The sequence below is a fragment of the Monodon monoceros genome, unplaced genomic scaffold (genome assembly GCF_005190385.1).
Source record: "Monodon monoceros isolate NGI ecotype Baffin Bay Population unplaced genomic scaffold, NGI_Narwhal_1 Super_Scaffold_13, whole genome shotgun sequence".
In the NCBI taxonomy this organism is placed as follows: domain Eukaryota; kingdom Metazoa; phylum Chordata; class Mammalia; order Artiodactyla; family Monodontidae; genus Monodon; species Monodon monoceros.
This window is the reverse complement of record NW_021703769.1, coordinates 85457966-85476695: the sequence shown is the minus strand read 5'-3', so window position 1 is coordinate 85476695 and position 18730 is coordinate 85457966. Positions and strand designations below refer to the sequence as shown.

Here is an 18730-nt window from a genome sequence, read left to right as displayed (position 1 = left end):
CGGGAACCCGCCCGCCCGCGCGCCCGGGGACCCGCCCGGGGAGGTCTGCCCGCCGCCGCCGCCGCTGCCGCCTCCGCCCACCCTATCCCAGCGCAGCGGCCCACCTGCCCGAGCGAGAGGCCACCAGCCACAGTGGTGGGGGGCTTGAGGGAACCGAATAACCACAGGCTTGGGTGGGATCATCCTTCGGTCATTTGGGCCCCAACAGCGCCTGGACACCTACTGTGCGCCCAGGGGGTCAGCACACCAGGTCCAGTGGGCACGCCGGGAATGCCTGTTGGAGGGAGGGGTGTGTGCCCAGTGCTGGGGGCCGGGGCTCACACCATTCCTGCCCTGGGAGGAGATGGCCGGCAGGTGACAAGGCCCAGTGAGTGCGGTGGGTGCTCAGGCTGGAGAAGGGCCCCAGCCGTCCACCCAGCAGAGACAGGACAAGGGGTGGGCCGCGATGCTCCCGATAAAGCCTGTTCCGAGTCAGGAGGCCAGGACGAGACACGGGGAGGGAGGGAGGTGATGCGCCCCGCCCCCCCCACCGCATTTTTTCAAATTCTTTTCATTTTTTTCTTAAATTATGAATGCAACGATGCATCTTGTTAAAAACAAATTGAAACAGTACGAGACTGAATCTCCCCACCTCCACCCCCGCCCCGGCAACTGTGAGCCAACCATTGTTAACACCATTAGCATCCTTCCAGAATGGTCCTCGGCCTGTTAGAACACCAAGGGAGTCCCTATTCCTCTGGTCTGCTGCTGGGGGTTTTGGGTCGGTTTATTTTCACTGAGTAAACCATACGTGCCCCTTTTCGAGTCCATACACACAGATCTGCCCCTTTCTTTCCCAACGGCTGCGTTCTACTCAGAGCTGAACAACGACTTGTTCCCCAGGGCCTGGCTGAGGGGCGGGCGTCTTCCATCTGCTGGGATCACAGTCGGACGCTCTGCAATCGTCCCGGGTGGGTCCACATCCGGCAGTGGCACCTCCGGGACAAGGGGAAGAGCATCCCAACTGGTGACAGGCCTGCCACCTCGCCCTCCGTGGAGGCTGTGCTGGTGCCAATTCACCAAGGCCTGGCCCCTGCCCGGCCCCCAGCTGCCCACTCTGCCCAACAGCAGGGACGCAGCCCTTCTAGGGCCTTGTGGGAGGGATGGGTGGCATTTTCATCTCTGGGTCCCCGTGCCAGGGTCAGAATCTGCCACACAGCAGAGTGGAGCACGTCACTGAAGACAGGCTGACGTCAATTACAACAACAGCTACTCTACCAACGGCACCAGGCATTAGGTCAGACCCCTCACATGCGTTTTCTTATTTAATCCCCATTTAAAGATGGGGAAACTGAGGCACAGAGCAGTTCAATCACACCCAAGGCCGCACGTGGCTTCTAGGTGGAAGGGCTGGGAGGAACATACAGCTCGGAAACAAAGAGACACCCCACCCCTCAAGCAGGGCAGGGTTGCTGAGGGTCCAAGAGAGGCAGGGAAGCTACAGGGGCCTCAGAGTAGGGCAGGTGCGGAGCAGGCAGGGCTGAGCGCACAGCCACGCCCTGTTTGGCGGTGGGTTGTTCACTTTCTCTGTCTTCCCATCCGGCTAAGGAGGTGAAGATACTGTCCAGGTAGGCAGGAGGAAGTGAGAATTCAAGAAGGGGCGCCAGGTCACGAAACAGACTCTTAAAAGAGGAGACAGGCAGGTCCAAGATCTGCAGCGGCCCCCCTCCCCACCGGCACCCAGGCTGGAGTGAAGGCACGGGGTGCAGTGGGGCTGGGGTGCGGGGCTCAGGACTCACAAAATTCAGAAGGTGACAGGCAGCCCAGGGTGGGCCACAGCCAGACACGGGCTGGCCCAGGGTCCTGGGGCTGCTGGGGGCCAGACCCCGGGGTCCCCGCACGGCCCTGGGGGTCCGGCTCCTGTCCTGAGGGAGATGGGGACGAAGGAGAGTGACCACTCTGTCTGCTTTTGGGGGGGCACACGAGGGTGAGTGGGGAGACAGCTGTGCTTGCCTGGGTGTAGGGGACGGGAAATGCCCGGGACTCAGGGCCTCGTGGCCCGAGGAAGGCGTTGGGGATGGTGGGGCCGCCAAAGCCCACAGAAGATCCAGGGAGGGGTCCACTCCAGGGCTGGGGACAGAGTCCAGGGCAGTCGACGGCGAGGCGGCTACAGCGGGTGGGCCGCCCAGGGCCGTGCGGGAGGTGGGGAGATGGCCACGAAGACGGGTGGTGGGGGGAGGGGAGGGCCCAGAAGTTGAGGTGGGAGGGCCGAGGGGGGCTGCAAGGCGGTGGGGGTGCTGGCAGGCAGAGGACCAGCACCGGGGTAGGGGTGCAGCAGGCATCCTCATCCCCACAGAGGGCAGTGCGGCCCCCAGCCACGGGCAGCTGTCCCCAGACTCCTAAGGAGCTTCTGTAGAGCAGGTGGGTTGGCACTCCTGCCCGGACGGGGAGGGGAGGGGAGGGGAGGGGACACGCCAAGTGCAGAGGTCGCCAGGGGCAGGGGCACAGCGATGCTCAGAGCTCCCTGGCTGACGCGTGTGCCGGCCTTCTGGGCAGCCGGGTCGTTCCTTCCACAGGCCCCTCCCCTCGACAGCATTCTCACAGCGCCTGCTGTATGCAGAGCCCTTAGCAGCTTGACCCGTCTAAGGAGGGGAGAAGACGGGGAGCCCCAGGCTGTGCCAGCACCCCTGGCCTGAGACCCGGGTTTAGGATGAATTAGCCCCAACCCTGGCACGGGGGTGGGGAGAGTGGGCGCTGCCTTCCAGCCCTTGCCTGGACGCGCTGTGGCTCGGGGGCTGAGCAGTCACGAGGTTCCGGGGTGGCGCTGGGCGAGAATGGAGCAGGGCAGGAACCAGGCCAGAACCCTCCTGGGGCCTCGGCAGGGCTGCAGAGACATCCCTCCGCCTGCGCCCACCCTCCTCCCCGGGCCTGCTGAGCCAGACCCCAGAGGGGACCCCTGTGGGTCTTCCCAGGAGCGGGGTGGCTGGGGATTTGGGGTCAGCCCTCCACTGGGGGCCAGGACTCACGGGGGCTGAGGAAGCAGGCACCTCCCAGAAGGGTGGAGATGGCACGAAGATGGTGGCGAAAATGAGCGACGGGGACACGCCTGGCCACGAGGACCAGCTTCCTGGTGTGGCTTGGGACAGTTCCTGTTTTAAAGCCCTCACCCAGCGCAACTCCTGAGCCTCTGCCCTCAGCCTCCGGCCCCACCCCCAACAAAAAGGATCTTTTTTTTTTTTTTTTTTTCCCCACAAAGAGAAACACAGAAAAACCCAAAGGAAAGGGGACCCTTGGTACAGCAGGGCCACTCAGGAGCTTTGCGTGTGCTTAACAGACACAGGTATGGAGACCCCTCCCCACCCCAAAGCCAGGGGGCAGCAGGGACAGGCCCCTGGGACCAGGACGGTTTCTCCATCTGAGAGCGGCACCGGCCCTGGAGACCCCCTGGGAAGACAGGGTCTCAGGGTTGTCCCCAGAGGTGACATGTGGGGTGGGGTGTCTGTGGGAGCAGGGCGCTATGGGTTGTTTAGTGGGTTTGGGGACATTTAAAAATATTTTTTGCTTGGTGTCCCTAAGAGAACCAGCATCTTGCAGGAGGAGGAGGGTGGAGCATCTCTCGGGCTTGGAGCGAGGCTGCCAGGACGTGGCTTCCCAAAGGCAGTGAGCACGGGCGGCCTGGCTGGGGCAGGGGCGGGAGCCGCAGGGAAAGGTCCCAGATGCAGTCTGGGGAGCCCGCAGCAGCAGCAACATCCAGCCGTGGATCTGCAGTTCACACACAAATCAGCACAACTCAAAACTCACTTATAGGGGCTCCCCTGCTGGCACAGTGGTTAAGAACCTGCCCGCCAATGCAGGGGACACGGGCTCGAGCCCTGATCCAGGAAGATCCCACATGCCGCAGAGCAACTAAGCCCGTGCACCACAACTACTGAGCCTGCGCTCTAGAGCCCGCAAACCACAACTACTGAGCCTGTGCTCTAGAACCCACGAGCTACAACTACTGAGCCCGTGCACCACAACTACTGAGCCTGCGCTCTAGAGCCCACAGGCCACAACTACTGAGCCTGTGCTCTAGAGCCTACGAGCCACAACTACTGAGCCCACGAACCACAACTACTGAGCCCGTGTGCCACAACTACTGAGCCTGTGCTCTAGAGCCCACGAGCTACAACTACTGAGCCCGTGTGCCACAACTACTTAGCCTGTGCTCTACAGCCCACGAGCCACAACTACTGAGCCCGTGTGCCACAACTACTGAAGCCCGTGCACCTTGAGCCCATGCTCCGCAACAAGAGAAGCCACCGTAGTGAGAAGCCCGCGCACTGCAACAAAGAGTAGCCCCCGCTCGCTGTAACTAGAGAAAGCCCGCGCGCAGCAACGAAGATCCAACGCAGCCAAAAATAAAATAAATAAATAAATTTTAAAAACTTACTTATAAAGAACTCTCACAAGTCAACGGGAAGAGGATCTGCACAGAGCCTCCTCCAAGGAAGACGCACAGACGGCCAGTGTGCACATGACGCCGCTCAGCATCACGCGTGGTCAGGGAGACGAGACACGGCCGCACACACGCTGGGACGGGGGCAGTTCAGCCACAGAGACTCGCCAGTGCTGACACTTAAACACACTCACCACGCAACCCAGCAGTGCCACTCCTAGGTACACACGCGAGACAGAAAACACACGTTCACTCAGAAACACGCACGTGCAGTGTTACTCACAGGAGCCAAAGGGGAACGACCCGCGTCCATCAGCAGATGAATGGATACACACAACGTGGTCCCTCCCTGCAGTGGTACAGGACTCGGCCACAGGAAAGGAAGGAAGTGCTGACACAGCTAGAACCTGGACAAACCTTGAACACGCGATGCTCGGTGAGAGAACCCAGTCACGAAAGGGCAGTGTGCGTTTCTACTCATGTGAGTCCTCGGATCTGAAGAGTATTTCCACGTGACAGTCCCAGCCCCTGTGCTGAGCCCACCGGGTCCACTGAACGGAGGGGTCCTTCATTCCGCCCCTCAGCAGCCCTTAGTGACGGGGAGGCCCTGGGTCACCTGCCTCCTGAGGCTTGTCTCCAGGATCAGACCACAGGCCTGAGGACTGAGCACGAGGGACCCCCCCCCACCCCCAGAGGGAGGCGGCAGGGAAGCCCGCAGCCCCTTTGGAAGCATCTCACAGCTCACCAGGCTCTGCAGACTGCAGACAGAGCCGGGCCGGGCTCTGATCCAACCTGTCAGGATAGGGGATGGGGCGGGGTATGAGGGGTCCTGGATTTCCCAGAGAGGGGCCCTCTGTCTGTGCCCCACCCTGTTCATCCATCATCCATCCATCTCCCCTCCCCCAGGATCTTGCACCACGTCACTGACATTCCCCCCCCGCCCCACTCCCACGGAGAGGTGGGACCTACCTGCCCGCCCCCACCTGGGGCGGGAGCCAGGAGTACTCCCCCCGTGGAGGACGGTGCTCCGGGCTGCTGGGAAAGGACGCAGCTTCCACCTGGCGCTCTGTCTCTCCCTCTCTGCGTGTCTCTCCTTCTCTCTGTGTCTCTCCCTCTAGCTCTCTGCCTCGGTCTCTGTCTTGCTCTCCTGCCGAGGCCCCGTGGAGGCCACTCTGCCTGAGTCCCCTCCGCTCAGGTGCTGGCCACGCGGAACGGCCTCGGGGAGCCTCAGCCACCACCTGGTGAGAACCCCCGGCTGACCGCAGCCCATCCCAGGGCCGTGAGGGTGGTAACCATCGAATGCTGGGGTCAGAAGCCAAGTATGGGGCGCTGCCACCCAGTGAGGGCACGGGGGTCTCTGGAAAGCCGGCCCCACAGTCATCACGCCCAGGACTCTCTGGTCAGAGTGAGGCCGGGAACAGAGGCCCGGCGCAAGCCCTCCTCCAGTTCCCTGTGCCCCAGGGTGGTCTCTTCTGGACGGGGCTCTGCTGCCCTCTGGCACACAGCCCTTGGGTGTGGACGGCGAGGCCCCTGCCGCCGTCACTGAGCCCGTGCTGGGCAGGGCGCTGGCCCAGGCGCTGGGGGGGCAGGGGGAGTAGACGAGCCTCAGCTGGGGCCCCCACTGCGCTCAGGGCCCCCCAGCTGGGCCGTCGTGTCAGCAGGACCTGGGGCCTCAGGCATGCAAAGCCCTGGTCCAATCTTTAGGTCCTGGAGTGTGGAGGCCACTGCACATAACACTGTCCCCTCGGGGACAGCCCTCCCACAGGTGTCTCTCAGGCGCTGCAGTGCCGCCACCGTCCAGCAGGGGCCGCCACGCCACCACATTCTGTCCCCGAGGCACCAGGACCGCGGTCGCCAGAAGGGGAAGGCCCCCAGGCTTCTGTCCTTCGGTGGCAAGGCCGGTCCACCCCTGGCCTAACCAACCCTAACTGCCCCCACCCCTGCCCTGACGTGGTAACGCGGCTCAGCACCCTCAGAAAGCTCTGTCCCCCCAGCGCCGAGGTGCCGGAGACCCTCCCCATCCGGGAGGGTCTGCCTGTTCCCCCAACACAGTCTGCAGCCCCCAGCGCCCATCATGGGGCCTCACTCTGTCCCCAGTGCCCAAGAGATCTGCTTCCCTTCACACTCAGAGAGCGGCCATCAGAGACCGCTGGGCCCCCGGAAGCTGAGTCCTCATCTGCCATCGCACGTAGCTCTGTAAATCCCACGCAAGGGCAGCTGGCAGAATCCTGCAGATGGAGGCTCCCGGAAGGTGCTGGAAGTCGCGGGTTTATCGCCGGGCCCTGCAGGGAACACGGCGGGAAGCCCGCTGCTCTGAGACTCCCCGACGCCCGCTTCCCTCCGGGGCTCTGCAAGAGCACCCTCGGCCCTGTTCCCGGGGTGAGGGACCCCCACTCCACAAGCACAGCTGAGACTTGATTCCATCGCTCCAGGAGAGACTTTATTCACAGTGTTAAGACAAGGTCACTTGCTCCACGGGTTAACAGAACGTTCCTCATGCCTCCCGCAACAATAAAGCCCCTATTTTATCTAGTCCATAAATACCTAATTTCACTAAAAGACTGACTTCAAGCACCAGGCAGGTAGAATGACAGACACCAGAGACAGGAGCCCTTTCTTCCGAAGCAAAGGCTGGGGAAGCGACACCGCAGACGGGAAGACATGCTCGTGGGGGCCAGCCTGTCCCCCGCCCCAGGGTCACTGCCAGAGCTCCCACTTCCCACGGGGAACCAACGCGGCCCCTCCCTTAAGAGCCGACAGGGTCCACGCCCTGGTGGCAGCCAGCCTGCCCTCAACCAGCAAGGCCACACGGCACCCGACACACAAACTAGCACAGTCTCTGCTCATGGGCCGCAGCAAGTTACAACCACAGGCACGCAACTTGTAGAGGATATAAAATACAACTAAACACAATGAGCTTTTTTAAACTAATGATTTTATTGTTTCTATACAAATGATACGTGCACGTTATAAAATACAGCCATAAAGAAAGTTCCCTGCTGCTCAGCCTGAGGTGGCGGACTGGTCCGAAGGCGTGCAGGTGCCTCTGTGCCTGTTCGGCAGTTCCCCGCTGCTCAGGCCACTGAGTGGGTAGGAACCGCCACCGAGTGCTCTTAAGCTGTTCTTCCACAAACTCTTAAAATGGAAATAGGTTGACGGAAAATAAAGTTTCTAAAAAAAAAAAGAAAAATACCAGGAAACCACCCGGACTGGCAGGCGTCCTGAACATCTGCTGTTCAGGGTTCCAAACCCGCTCACACTTGCAGAGAACCAGGGGACATCCAGACACCTGACAAGAAGGGGGGCCCCGTCCCACATGCCACGCTGGCAGGGACTTTCCGATCCCGGTTATTAAGTACGTACCCATTCTCCGCCGTCTGCCAGCAACAAGCAGCAGCAAAGCCAGTGCCAAAGATTCCAAAAAACACAGGGATTTAAACTCAGCCCTGAGAAAATTCGACGTCCTCCCAAAGCACTGGCAGGTGCTGCCGCCGGCTGAGGACCAGCCTCAAGTGCACACGTCCTGGTCCCGGAACCCAAGACTCTGAGGCCCCACGTGGCAAAGCGGACTGTGCAGCTGTGGTTAAGGGTCTTGAGAAGGGAGGCGGGATTATGCCGGGGCCGGGGGGTGGGGGTGGGGGTGGGGTGGGCAATGTCATCATGAGGGCCCTAAGAGGAGGGAGGTGGGAGGGCCAGGGCCAGAGGGAGGTGCGGGGAGGAGGCCGAGTCGGGGATGAGAGAAGCCACTGGCTCAGGTGGAGGACGGCCTCGGGCCATGAACCGCGGTGCCTCTAGGAGCTGGAAGAGGAGGAGACGGACCCTCCCCTTTGGACTTGTGGCCTCCGGGCTGGGGCATAAATGTGTTGTTTAAGCCACCAAGTCTGTGCTGACCTGTTAGTGGGGAAGAAACCTGACTTGCCTTTTTTAAAAAATAAAAACACTGCCTTGCTAACTGTAGACATATTCCAGCCACCCCGTGTGCTGCCTGAGGTTTTCACAGAGTTGCTAAAAGGACCTGGGGCCCAGCCAGCAGAGTGGAGGCCTGTGCAAGGCTGTGGACGGAGGGTGGCCTGGCCCTGCGCCCCGAGCTTCCGCCCCAGGGGCTGGAGTGAGAGCCAGGTCAAGGGGCTCCGTTGGCCTCACTTGCCGGGAAGGCAGCTGTGGGCCCAGGTCTGACCTGATTGCTCCGGCTTACCTCCTGCCTAAGGAGGACACTTGGAAAACATTCTGGAAATTGTCTTCTAATAATGTCGCTGGCTCATCGTGACGAGTATGTACGAGAAATAAAAGGCATTCTTTATACGACAAATGATGGGCAACTAAAAATATCTCACAGGAGCTTTGGCAGGACCAGACAGGACGTCTGGACCCCTGAGCCTGGCATTTTTAGCAACTGAGACCCAGGAGACAGCAGGCAGCGCGGGAAGCTGCCGCCCTTTGTCAAGAGCCCGGCCGTCCCCTCCTGATGCAGAAACCACTGCGTCTGCATTCTATCTGAGATTCATGAACGTGTTTCAAAGTGAGTATTTACCCGGTCACGTATATAGAAAGTTCAACTACAAAGAGCTTAGCACAAAATATTTTTTTAAATGATTCCAAAATAATTTCAGACTTCCAGAAAGTTGCAGAAACAGGCCACAGTTCTGTCTGCCTGCTTCTCCCGACGACACCCTCTGCGAGCACAGGACAAGAAGTGCTGTGACTGACGTGCGGGCCCTCGGGCTCCCTGGTGGCCCTAGCCTCCCTGGACCCTTGGCCCGGGGCAGCCCCTCCATCTGTTGTCCAGGACGCGGCCCTTCTGGGGAGCGCTGTTCCTCACTCTGCAGCCCGTCCCTCATGTCAGGTGTGTCTGCGTGGCTCATTAGACTGATGTGAGGCACTCCTGGCAAGACAACAGCAGAAGCAATGCCGCCTTCTCAGGGCATCGGTCGGGGCAGGCGCTGTGGGGAGCAGGCAGTCAGGCAACCACGCTGAGAAGCCTCAGCTGCTTGCCAAGTGCTTCACGGGGCGCCCTCCAGACCAGGCAAACCTGTTCCACATCACGCTGCCCACCCACCTCAGGACCACCGATGCTCCTTCCTTCCATGTGGGTTGGGACCCGGAGGAGGGGTGTCCCTTCCTGCACTGATACGTTTACCCCATTCAGTATTTCCATCAACGGCGGCTCCTGGGTAGGAACTGATTCTGCTGCCAAAGCCCACAACAGTCCTTCCTTCTTCTGCTCCACTGGTCCCCGATCGGGCCACGGGAGCTCCAGCGCATGTCCTCTCGACAAGCCCATCATGGTTCCAGCAATTCCTTACTTTCTGACACAAGAGGGTCCAGGCTCACCTGGACTTTCCTGCCCCTGGGTCCTCCTGCTGGAGAGAGGCTCAGATCCGTGCTGCCAGGGGTCACTGCCCCTGGTCCCTTGGTGCCCAGAGCGAGGGGACGTCCGTACGAACACGCGCGCACGCATACACACTTACACGTCTGCTTCCCTACCCGCTGCCCTGGCAGATGTCCGAGAGCCAGGATCCCACAGCCCCGGCTCTCATCACCCACAGCACAGCTCCAGCTTTTTCCACCTTAAAATTCACAGCCTCAAAACCACTGCCCATGTGAAGAACAAACATACTAACCAGGGCACAAATCTCATCTTTTTGTCTCTAGCTTTAATCAAAACACTATTTTCCAAAGCTACCTGGGCAAGTCCCGTCCCGCCGGCCCCTCTGCCGTGGGCAGAGTCAGCATTTGCGACACGGCTGGGCTCGGGGTCACTGCCGCTGTCCCACGGTGGCCCCCCCCACGTCCCGGTTTATCTTTCGAGCACGGAAAACAAGAACATGGCTCCGAGTCAGAAGCACTCAGAGAGCTGCCTCCCACCCCCACACCTGTCAGCAACCATCCTCACTGGTTTCCAGTTTGCCTTCCGTAGTTTCTTGTTGCTCAGGCACGCGGGTGTCGTGCTGGTTCCTTCTCTCTCTCTCACCACGACGTTCTCTGGGCCCTGGTTCCCTCTCGGAGCCTGCTCACAGTGAGCCACCCCTGGGGCAGCGCGGGGCGCTCCGTTCTCTCTCCCTCAGTCCTTCCTGTGGCCGCCCAGGGCCCCGTCTCTAAATGCTTTCCAATTGCAGACAATGCTGCGATAAATAACCTTGTGTGTGTGTGACGCTGCACTGTTGGAAAACAGAAAATATTTTCGTGGCTCACTTTGCTGATAGAAACCACGGCTTTTCATAAACTAGCTAAAAATATGGAAACAAGCTGCAGAACAATTAGAAGCACAGACAGAGCTGACGCTGAACAGTGACAAACCACAGATGCAGCCCTTGGTGCTGGGGAGCCCCGCGGAGATGGGACCAGCCTCAGAGGGACCAGCAGGGAGGGCCTGACCGAGTATGGCCATCACCGTAGGACCGAGGCAGAGGGACGTCAACACAGAGAACTGGACACGGCCGAGGAGCAGACCACGAGGGTTTCCCGGAGCCTGGCCTGGGTCGCCAGGCAGAAGAAGGGGGGGGGATCAGGGCCGGCTGTCCCCACCAGCGGGGACACACCTGGATTCTCCCAGCACTGGTCACACTGGGACAAAAGCCAGCTGACTGGGGGGCCAGGGAAGGCAGTCCACAGGGCAGGTCCGGGGGCTCTGCTGTGGTTCTGAGCCCAGACGACAAGGCGCCCCAGAAACGCCATCGCGGGGTCTGCACCCCCAGGAGGTCTGTCCTGACAGCACCCTGGGCAGCTCTCAGCGGGAACGCGCTGCCCCGACCACGTTTGGCCGGGAAGCAGGGATGGCTGCGGTCTCGGGGGCTTCCTCGGAGTAAAAGCACTGGAGGCTACCGTGCACATCGATCGACGGGGGGACGTTCTGTTTCTCAGTTACAGCAAATGAGTTCTTAAAATTAAACCATCTAGTTTAACAAGTATCGTCTGATCCAAATCAGAAAATGCCCCTGGACTAGAAAGATGCGTGGTGTTTGTGCGTCAGCAAAACAATCAGGAAGTCAGAAGAATCAAAAGCCAGGCTGCTTCCCACTTCCAAGCTCATCCTCCAAAGAAAGAAAAGAAGAAAAAAAGGCACGTATATTTATGAGTACAAAGAGAAACGCATTTGCTAGGAAACGTCTTCCCCATAATCTCTGTCTACATAACAGACCACAATTCGTGAACATTTATCACTTTTGCACCGAAAAGACACGCAGAACCCGTGGTGTGAATCCAGCATCTCACAGGAACCTGCGGTGTCCACTCACTAGGCGGACGTCATCCGGCACCTCACCTTCCCAGGAGCCCCATCGCACACCTGAACTTAAAGATAAAACCTAACACTCCTGGGGGAAAATGGGATCTAAAGGGGACAATGGTTTTCCAGAATCCTTTTGGGAGCTTCCGAAGACGAGCCATTTCCCAGCCACGAGGCGCATCGATCAGGGAGGAGTGTCTGTCTTTATTTCGAGTGGCACCTCGCGGGCATCACCAAAGCCCCTTCCTGAGCCGCGGTACCTACAAGCAAGCTGCTGGGGCGGCAGGTCATCGGACAACCCCACACAGCCCTGCGGGCTTCTTCCCATCACGGTTCCGATTTTGTCTCTGACTTTCCATCTATCAAATCTCCAAATCCCAGTTTTTCCAGGGGTTCTGGTGCCATCAGCTGCCTGAAAGGAAGAGTGAGAGCTGTCGGGGTGGCCGGGGGACAAGCCCTGTCCGCGTGGGGCCGAGGTAGGCCCTGGGCACCCGCCACCACCTCACCCCCAACCACTCCGTCCTGGGAACAGACCCCGAGCGGTACCCTTAGCCCTGCACCCCCGAGGGGCAGGAAGCAGCCGAGGCCGGGACAGAGGAGCCCCGCCGTGCTCCCGGCCACACCTCCCTCGTCACGTCGCCCCGGAACTCGCGGGGCCGGCCGCCTAGACAGCCAGCAGGAGACCAGAGGCAGAGCGCGTCGAGGTGCAGGGGTGAAGGAAAGCCTGGCAGCTCCGGGGTGCAGTCCCTCCACTCCTGCCCCCTTTACCTGCCCCTGACTGCCATGCGCACAAAACCCAGTGGCCCAGCAACAGTCCTTAAGATGATGTCCCCAGAATCGCAAACCCCAGGTGGCACAATCTAACCTGGCAGCAGGTTAAACCAACTGTACAGTGATGGGATGCACAAGACAGTCCTTAAACCCAAAACAGGCAAATAATGATAAACCTTCCCACATCTTTGCCAGAAGAGTACAACTGGCCGACAGCTCTTACAACTGACTCTCAGCTCCACTGCGGTCGGCAGGACCACGACTCCCAAAGGACACCCTATTCCCTAGAGCTTGTGAGTGCGACCTTACACGGGACGGGGGTTAAGACTGAAGATGAAAATAATGTTGTCAATCAGCCAGTCCGGAGATGAGGCCAGCCTGGATTATCCAGGTGGACCCAACCTAATCCCACGAATCCTTAAAATCAGAGAAACTTTGCTGGCTCTGGTCAGAGAGAAAAAATGTAAAGAGGAGAGAGGAGGGGACAGATGCAGCCCTGTGGAACGTGAGGGTGGAGAAAGGGGCCTCGGGCCGAGGACACGGCGTCGCTGGGAGCTGGAACAGGCCGGGAGACAGCGCCTCCAGAGGGAACCTGCCCGCACCTGATCACAGTGACCAGCGTTCACTGGCCGCACCCTGGGTCGGGCAGAGGGCTTTCCCAGGACCATCTGCTCTACCCTCTGGCACCCGGTCAGGAGGCCCGGCCTCAGGCGGGAACCGGACCTGAGGTCGGGGATCACACGTGTGTTTGCTGGGTCTCTGCCGACAGTGCAACCCCAATTTTACCAGTTGCTGCTGTGAGAAAACGTGCCCCCACCTAAGTCGCAGACACGTCCACTTCAGGCTGACAGGGCCCGAGTCCTCGTGAGGCGACTTGCAAACCCTACCACAGTCTGGTTTTTGAAACGACACACGTGAAGTAGGTAGGGGCAAAATAAGGTCTGGAATGTCGGCAGAAAGGAAAAAAGAGGAGGAGAAAAGAGGCTTTTAAAAAGGGTGATGGATAAGGGCAAAATGGGAAAAACCTTGACCCTGAATCTGGGTGATGGTTATGGAGATCTAGACGATCCTCTGCTTTTGTACGTTTGAGGATTTTCATTGAAAACAAACTGAAAGTCTCCAGTCAAAATAACTGGCCAAGGCAGAAACACATACATCCCCGTACATTCATCCAAACGTCGCCTGACCAACCAGTGAAGCCACTCGAATCGTGGGACCCACAGAGCGGCCGGCCGCGTCCCTGTCTCCCCACGTCCTCAGCTGCCCAGGGAGGATGGTGCCCAAAAGCTGCGCTGGGTGAGGGGCCACCACATGGAGACGCGGGCAGCTCCCTCCCAGGGGCAAATGGGGAAAAGAGGGCGCTTCTGCTGGCCCTACCTGGAAGCCCTGGTCAGGCAGCAGGAGCTGCTCTGGGACCCAACCAGCCAAACCCTCCGAGCAACCTCACGCAGGAGCTGCTGGGCCGCGTGCTGGCCCAGGGACGACTGACCCAGGGACGGTGACCCGAGCTTCGGGGAGGCGGGCGACCTGCTCACACCCTCACACAGGGCGGAGACCAGCTCCAAACTCAGTCTCGGAGGCGTGGCCATACCAAGAAGAAACTCAAGGAGTTCAGGTGTCTTGAAGACGCATCAATTTGAAAGAGAGTGACTGAAACGTGCAGATCCGACTGATGCGCTACTCGGGGCCGGGGCCGGCCCGTCGTCAGATGCCAGCACCGCAAGCCTGCGCGACTCAGGAAGCCACCTGAGGGTCCGTCCCCCTAAAGGCCCCAGTGTCCCCGACAGCCCTCAACACACCGGGGCCCGAGAAGCACAGCAGATCTTGCCTGCGGCGGAGTGTCTGAGTTTGTTAAGGGAAAATGAAAATGAGGCTCAGGTTTATGTCAACCTGTCTTCAGACAAGGCCTCTGATGACTCCTTAGTGAACTAATGAAGGACTCAAAAGGCAGAAATAAAAGTTCCCACCCAAGGACGTAATTGTACGTTACACACTTTCCCCGTGAAGGTTTACAATAGTACTTATTTTAAGGAAAGTCTCAACAGATCAGTTAAGAGCGTTCTTGTTTTCTTTAAAGGTGAGGTCCAGTACATTCTGATTAAGGCAGGAAGAGTCACTCGTCGTTCATCGTTCCTTACAGGGCCCACTGTCTCGCCCGTCACGCTGCAAACAGCTCTGAGCCGACGTGGAACAAAACAACAGAGCACAGACTTTTATGTTCCAAGAAAAATATTTAAAGGAATAAGCTGTGTACTCACAAATCTTCAAATCTTTCGACTCAGTCAGCATTTTTATGATGCGCGATTCTGAAAGCTGAATGACATGTCAGTAGCACCCAAATTTGGGAAGAAAATACTCGGAGGAAGGCAATCATGTCCAATGCTATCACGGGAGAAAAGGTTCCCGTGATTTTGCTAAGCAACTTGGAGTACAACTGAACCTCTGAAAAGCCTCAACTTCGCGGGCAAGCAGCCCTACAGTTCCGAAACACAAGCTCATCTGAGACCTCTGGGAATCAACATTTTAGCCAGAGGCGGGAGGGGGGAGAAGCCATAAATAACCGTTGGCATGTACTTGCCTCTCCATCCTGCACTCCAGATATTCTTTTGACTCGTTTCTGCACAAAGCATTTTCGAAATTGTTGTCCCGAAGACACTTCATGAATCTCTCTTTAAAGCCTTTACATTCCCCTGCAACAAACAGAAGAGTGTTTCCTTTTTAAAGTGAAAACATCACAGGCCCGCCCCGCAGCCTTACTGGCAGAACCCCTCCTCCCCCTTTGAAAACTGGTTTCCTCCCGAAACACGCTGGAAACAGACTGGAAAACGCAAATGTACCAAGTGGGAAAGCAAGTACAGGAGAAGGAGGGCATCCAGGCGGCGGCGCCGGGCCGCTCACGCGGGATTCTCCCGACGTTGCCGCGTGTGTCTAACATTTCTCAGTAAAATGCTGGCACACGAAAAATCCATCCATAAACCTATCTCCGAAGCCTTGGTTTCCACGTAGTTTGCGACGATCAGGAGCGTCCTTCGCTCTCGCGCGAGGCACCCGTTTAACCCCGCGGGCCTCACACCCGCGAAGGACCCTGTCGACGCAACGTCGGCCCCAGACTGGAGACCGGGACTCCGCGTCCCCTCCCCGGTTCCGAGGGCCCAGCCCCGTCCAGCGCCCACCCTAGGGCCGCGGCGGGAGGCCCTGAGCCGGGACCGGACCCGACCGGGCCGAACCCAGCCTCAGCGGCCCCGCCCGCACCGCAAGCAAACGCCAGTGCCTCCCCGGCCGCGCGGCTCCAACGAGCCGGCCCAGGGCTGCGCCGGTCCGGCCGGGGAGCCCCGACCGCCCCCGCTCACCGAAGTGATCCAGCGGGAAGCTGCCCTTGTCCGGGGGCCGCGGCTGGAAGCTCTTGGACCCGAAGTTCATGGCCGTCGACATGACGGCGGCGCCCGGAGTCTCCAAGAGCGACGCGCGCTGTACGCAGGACGGCCGGCCGAGCGCCGAGCAGGCCCCCGCAGGAGCGCCGATCACGTCGAGCGTCGAGCAGCCCCTGGTCGCTTGGCCCCGCCCCTCGCCCTATAGGGCCCGCCCTCACCACCAGGGCCCCACCCCCGGGCTCTAAAAGGCCCGGACCCTCCGCCAATTGCTCTGCGGGACCCTATGACCCTAAGGGCAACCCAGCGGCAGAGGGTCCAGCCGTCACCTCCTCACGATGAGGAAATGGAAGTTCAGAGACGTTCAGCAACTTGCCCAAGGACACACAGCAGACTTGCACAGTCCTGCAGGCTGTGCCTATGGGTCTCTGTATCCCCGAGAGTCTGCAGGGGCTTCTCCCCACTGGGCACCAGGGCGTAATCCTGGTGCTTGCCTGGTGAGAAGGAAGGAGCGTTAGTTTCCTGCTGCTGCCATAACAAAGTGCACACTCTGGGTGGCTTAGAACAACAGAAATTCTCTCACAGTTCTGGGGGCCAGTCGTCTGAGATTGGAGCATCCACTCCTGGCCTCTCCCATCCCTGCTGGTGGGTTGCTGGCTTGTGGATGCATCACCCTATCTCTGCCTCATCATGTGGCCTCTCCCTGTGTGTCACTGTCCAAATCTCCTCCTTTTATGAGGACGCACTAGTATTGGATTAGGGCCCACCCCGATGACCTTAACTAATTACATCAGCAAGGACCCTGTTCCCGAAAAGGTCACGTTCTAAGGTAGGGGGAGCTAGGACTTCAACATATGAATTTGGGGACACAATTCAACAGATAAGAGAGTAAAAATGCATCATAAACAGGAAAGCCCCTGGTGGTCATTTATTATTGTCGTTATGGCAACAGTAACAACAGGGAAAGGGCTCAGTGGGGACCCCAGCTCTCCCCAGCCGAAACCCTCCCAGCCCTGCACCCTGGGCAGAGCCTCTGGCTTTCATCTGGGTGACGGGGAAAGTGGGCGGCCGCCCGCCCAGCACACCCTGTTGTCTGTGATTCTGCCCTGAGCTCCAATCCCCACCTGCATAACAGTCACTGGCACCCGCCGTGTGCCAGGCCCCAGACGTAAGCACAGAGGGGACTTAGCATCACAGAGTCACCACTGGCCCCCCTGGACAAGCTTTCCTGCCCCCAGGCCCTGCCCCTTGTAATGTCAGGAGCTTGCCAGCCAGTCCCAGCAGCCCCTCCCCCACAGGCCTGCCCCCTTCCAGGGCTGACTTGGGTGCCCCCTCCTCCAGAAGGCATCTGCTTGCCTCCACCCACTTGAAGCCGCCCCCCCCCCCTGCACCCGTGGTGCACACCACCGGATCTCTGTGCCTGAGGCTGGATTCTCTGTTTGTCCAGAGCCAGCACAGAGCTCCACCAAACGTTTGTGGGCTGACAACAGGGGTCTGCAGGGAGAGCCCATCCTGTTGTCTGGGCCTTGGTCGACCTGGGGCTCTGGGCCCACTTAAAACTACAAAAGGAAGATTGTACCTGTTCCTGCCGTATTAACAACCGTTCACACCGCTGCGGCCAGGGGCCGCACACTGGGTTATTCATTAATATGTTTCCAGGGCTGGTGAACAATGGAAGCTTTTATTACCCAGCAAGTAGCACTTTTCCACTTGACTAGATCGTACCACTTAGCAGTAAAAGGAACAGCCCAATCCCACCAGGGCTGCCCGTACCTCTCCGTCTGGCAGCCCTGAGGGACCAGTGAAGCACCAGAGGCCCAGTGACCGGGGGGTGACGGCCAGCTTTTAACTGACATGTCTGTACCTGACAAGCGGTTATTGCTTTGTAGGAGATGTTTAGCAGTGCACAGATTTGAAAATTGGGGAAGGAGCTAGTGTTTTTGGAACCCCTCTTACGCGCCGGGCTGTTTAGTGTGGGGTCACGGGGCCGGGAACAGTGCCCAGAACACAGTAGGTGTTCTGTTAATATTTTTTGAAGAGGGAATCCGCTGGCGGTCCAGTGGTTAAGACTCCGCGCTTCCACTGCAGGGGGCGCAGTTTCGATCCCCGGCAGGGAAACTCGGATCCCACACGCTATGTGGTGCGGCCAATCAATCAATCTATAAAAATAAAAAAATATTTTTGTAGAATGAACGTAGTTGGGCAGGTATTATTACCCGCATGTCACACGTAGAGACACAGAGAGGCCAAGCCCCTTGGCTTGAGGTCAAGAAACGCCACCAAAATGAGAAGCCCGTGCACCACAACGAAGAGTAGACCCTGCTCACCACAACTAGAGAAAAGCCTGTGTGCACAGCAGGGAAGACCCAACGCAGCCAAAAATAAATAAATAAATAAAATTAATTTATTAAAAAAAAATGTTACACAGCATTGCCTCCGCCATGGTCACAAGCTCCCACTCAAATTCAAGGGCAGGGCCCCTGCTCTCCACGGGCGGAGGACAAATTATACGAAGAACTTATGGGCTGGGTGCTGTCATTGCAACATGCCGTCTGCCTCAGCTAACAAGTGGATGGAAGGGCTGAGTGTGGAGCCAGGTGTGTGCAACTCCAGACCCCTCTAGGGAACACCCTGAACCTCGGGTGTCAAGGCCAGGTGTGACCTAAGCCCCAGTAGGAGCCTGGCGACCCCTGGCCAGCGGGGGGCCTGGCCAATCAGGTCTGACCAGAACAATCCCCAGGCTTCTGCCTGAGCACCAGGATAGAGCCAGTGGAACTGCGCACTGGACTGCGGCTAGAAGGACGCGAGCCTGGGCGGCCGGCTGTCGTCTGGCCACCGTTACTCGCCCCAGAGTGCAGCCAGCAGACCCAAGAGCAAGGAGAATTCATCCAAATCCTAATAACATCATCTGGTCCCTGGATCTACCCTTGCCTGAAACTAAGAGATAGC

General features: G+C 58.9%; 1 protein-coding gene across 9 annotated transcripts in view; it reads right to left on the bottom strand.

Annotated features, from left to right (window-relative positions):
• Nucleotides 1-15912, bottom strand: part of ADAP1 (ArfGAP with dual PH domains 1) — an 86776-nt gene extending 70864 nt beyond the window's left edge. For 7 of the 9 annotated variants that reach the window (XM_029219791.1, XM_029219794.1, XM_029219790.1 and 4 more), the window contains exons 1-2: nucleotides 15764-15912; nucleotides 14992-15103 (exon numbers count right to left, since the gene is read on the bottom strand). In XM_029219791.1, the coding sequence (XP_029075624.1) occupies nucleotides 14992-15043 (52 nt within the window). In that variant the 5' untranslated portion in view covers nucleotides 15044-15103; nucleotides 15764-15912. Of the gene's footprint in view, nucleotides 1-3005; nucleotides 3489-14671; nucleotides 14686-14991; nucleotides 15104-15763 lie in introns of those variants that run through there. The other 2 variants (XM_029219797.1, XM_029219795.1) reach the window with 2 other exon arrangements.
• Between the last annotated feature and the right edge of the window lie 2818 nt (nucleotides 15913-18730).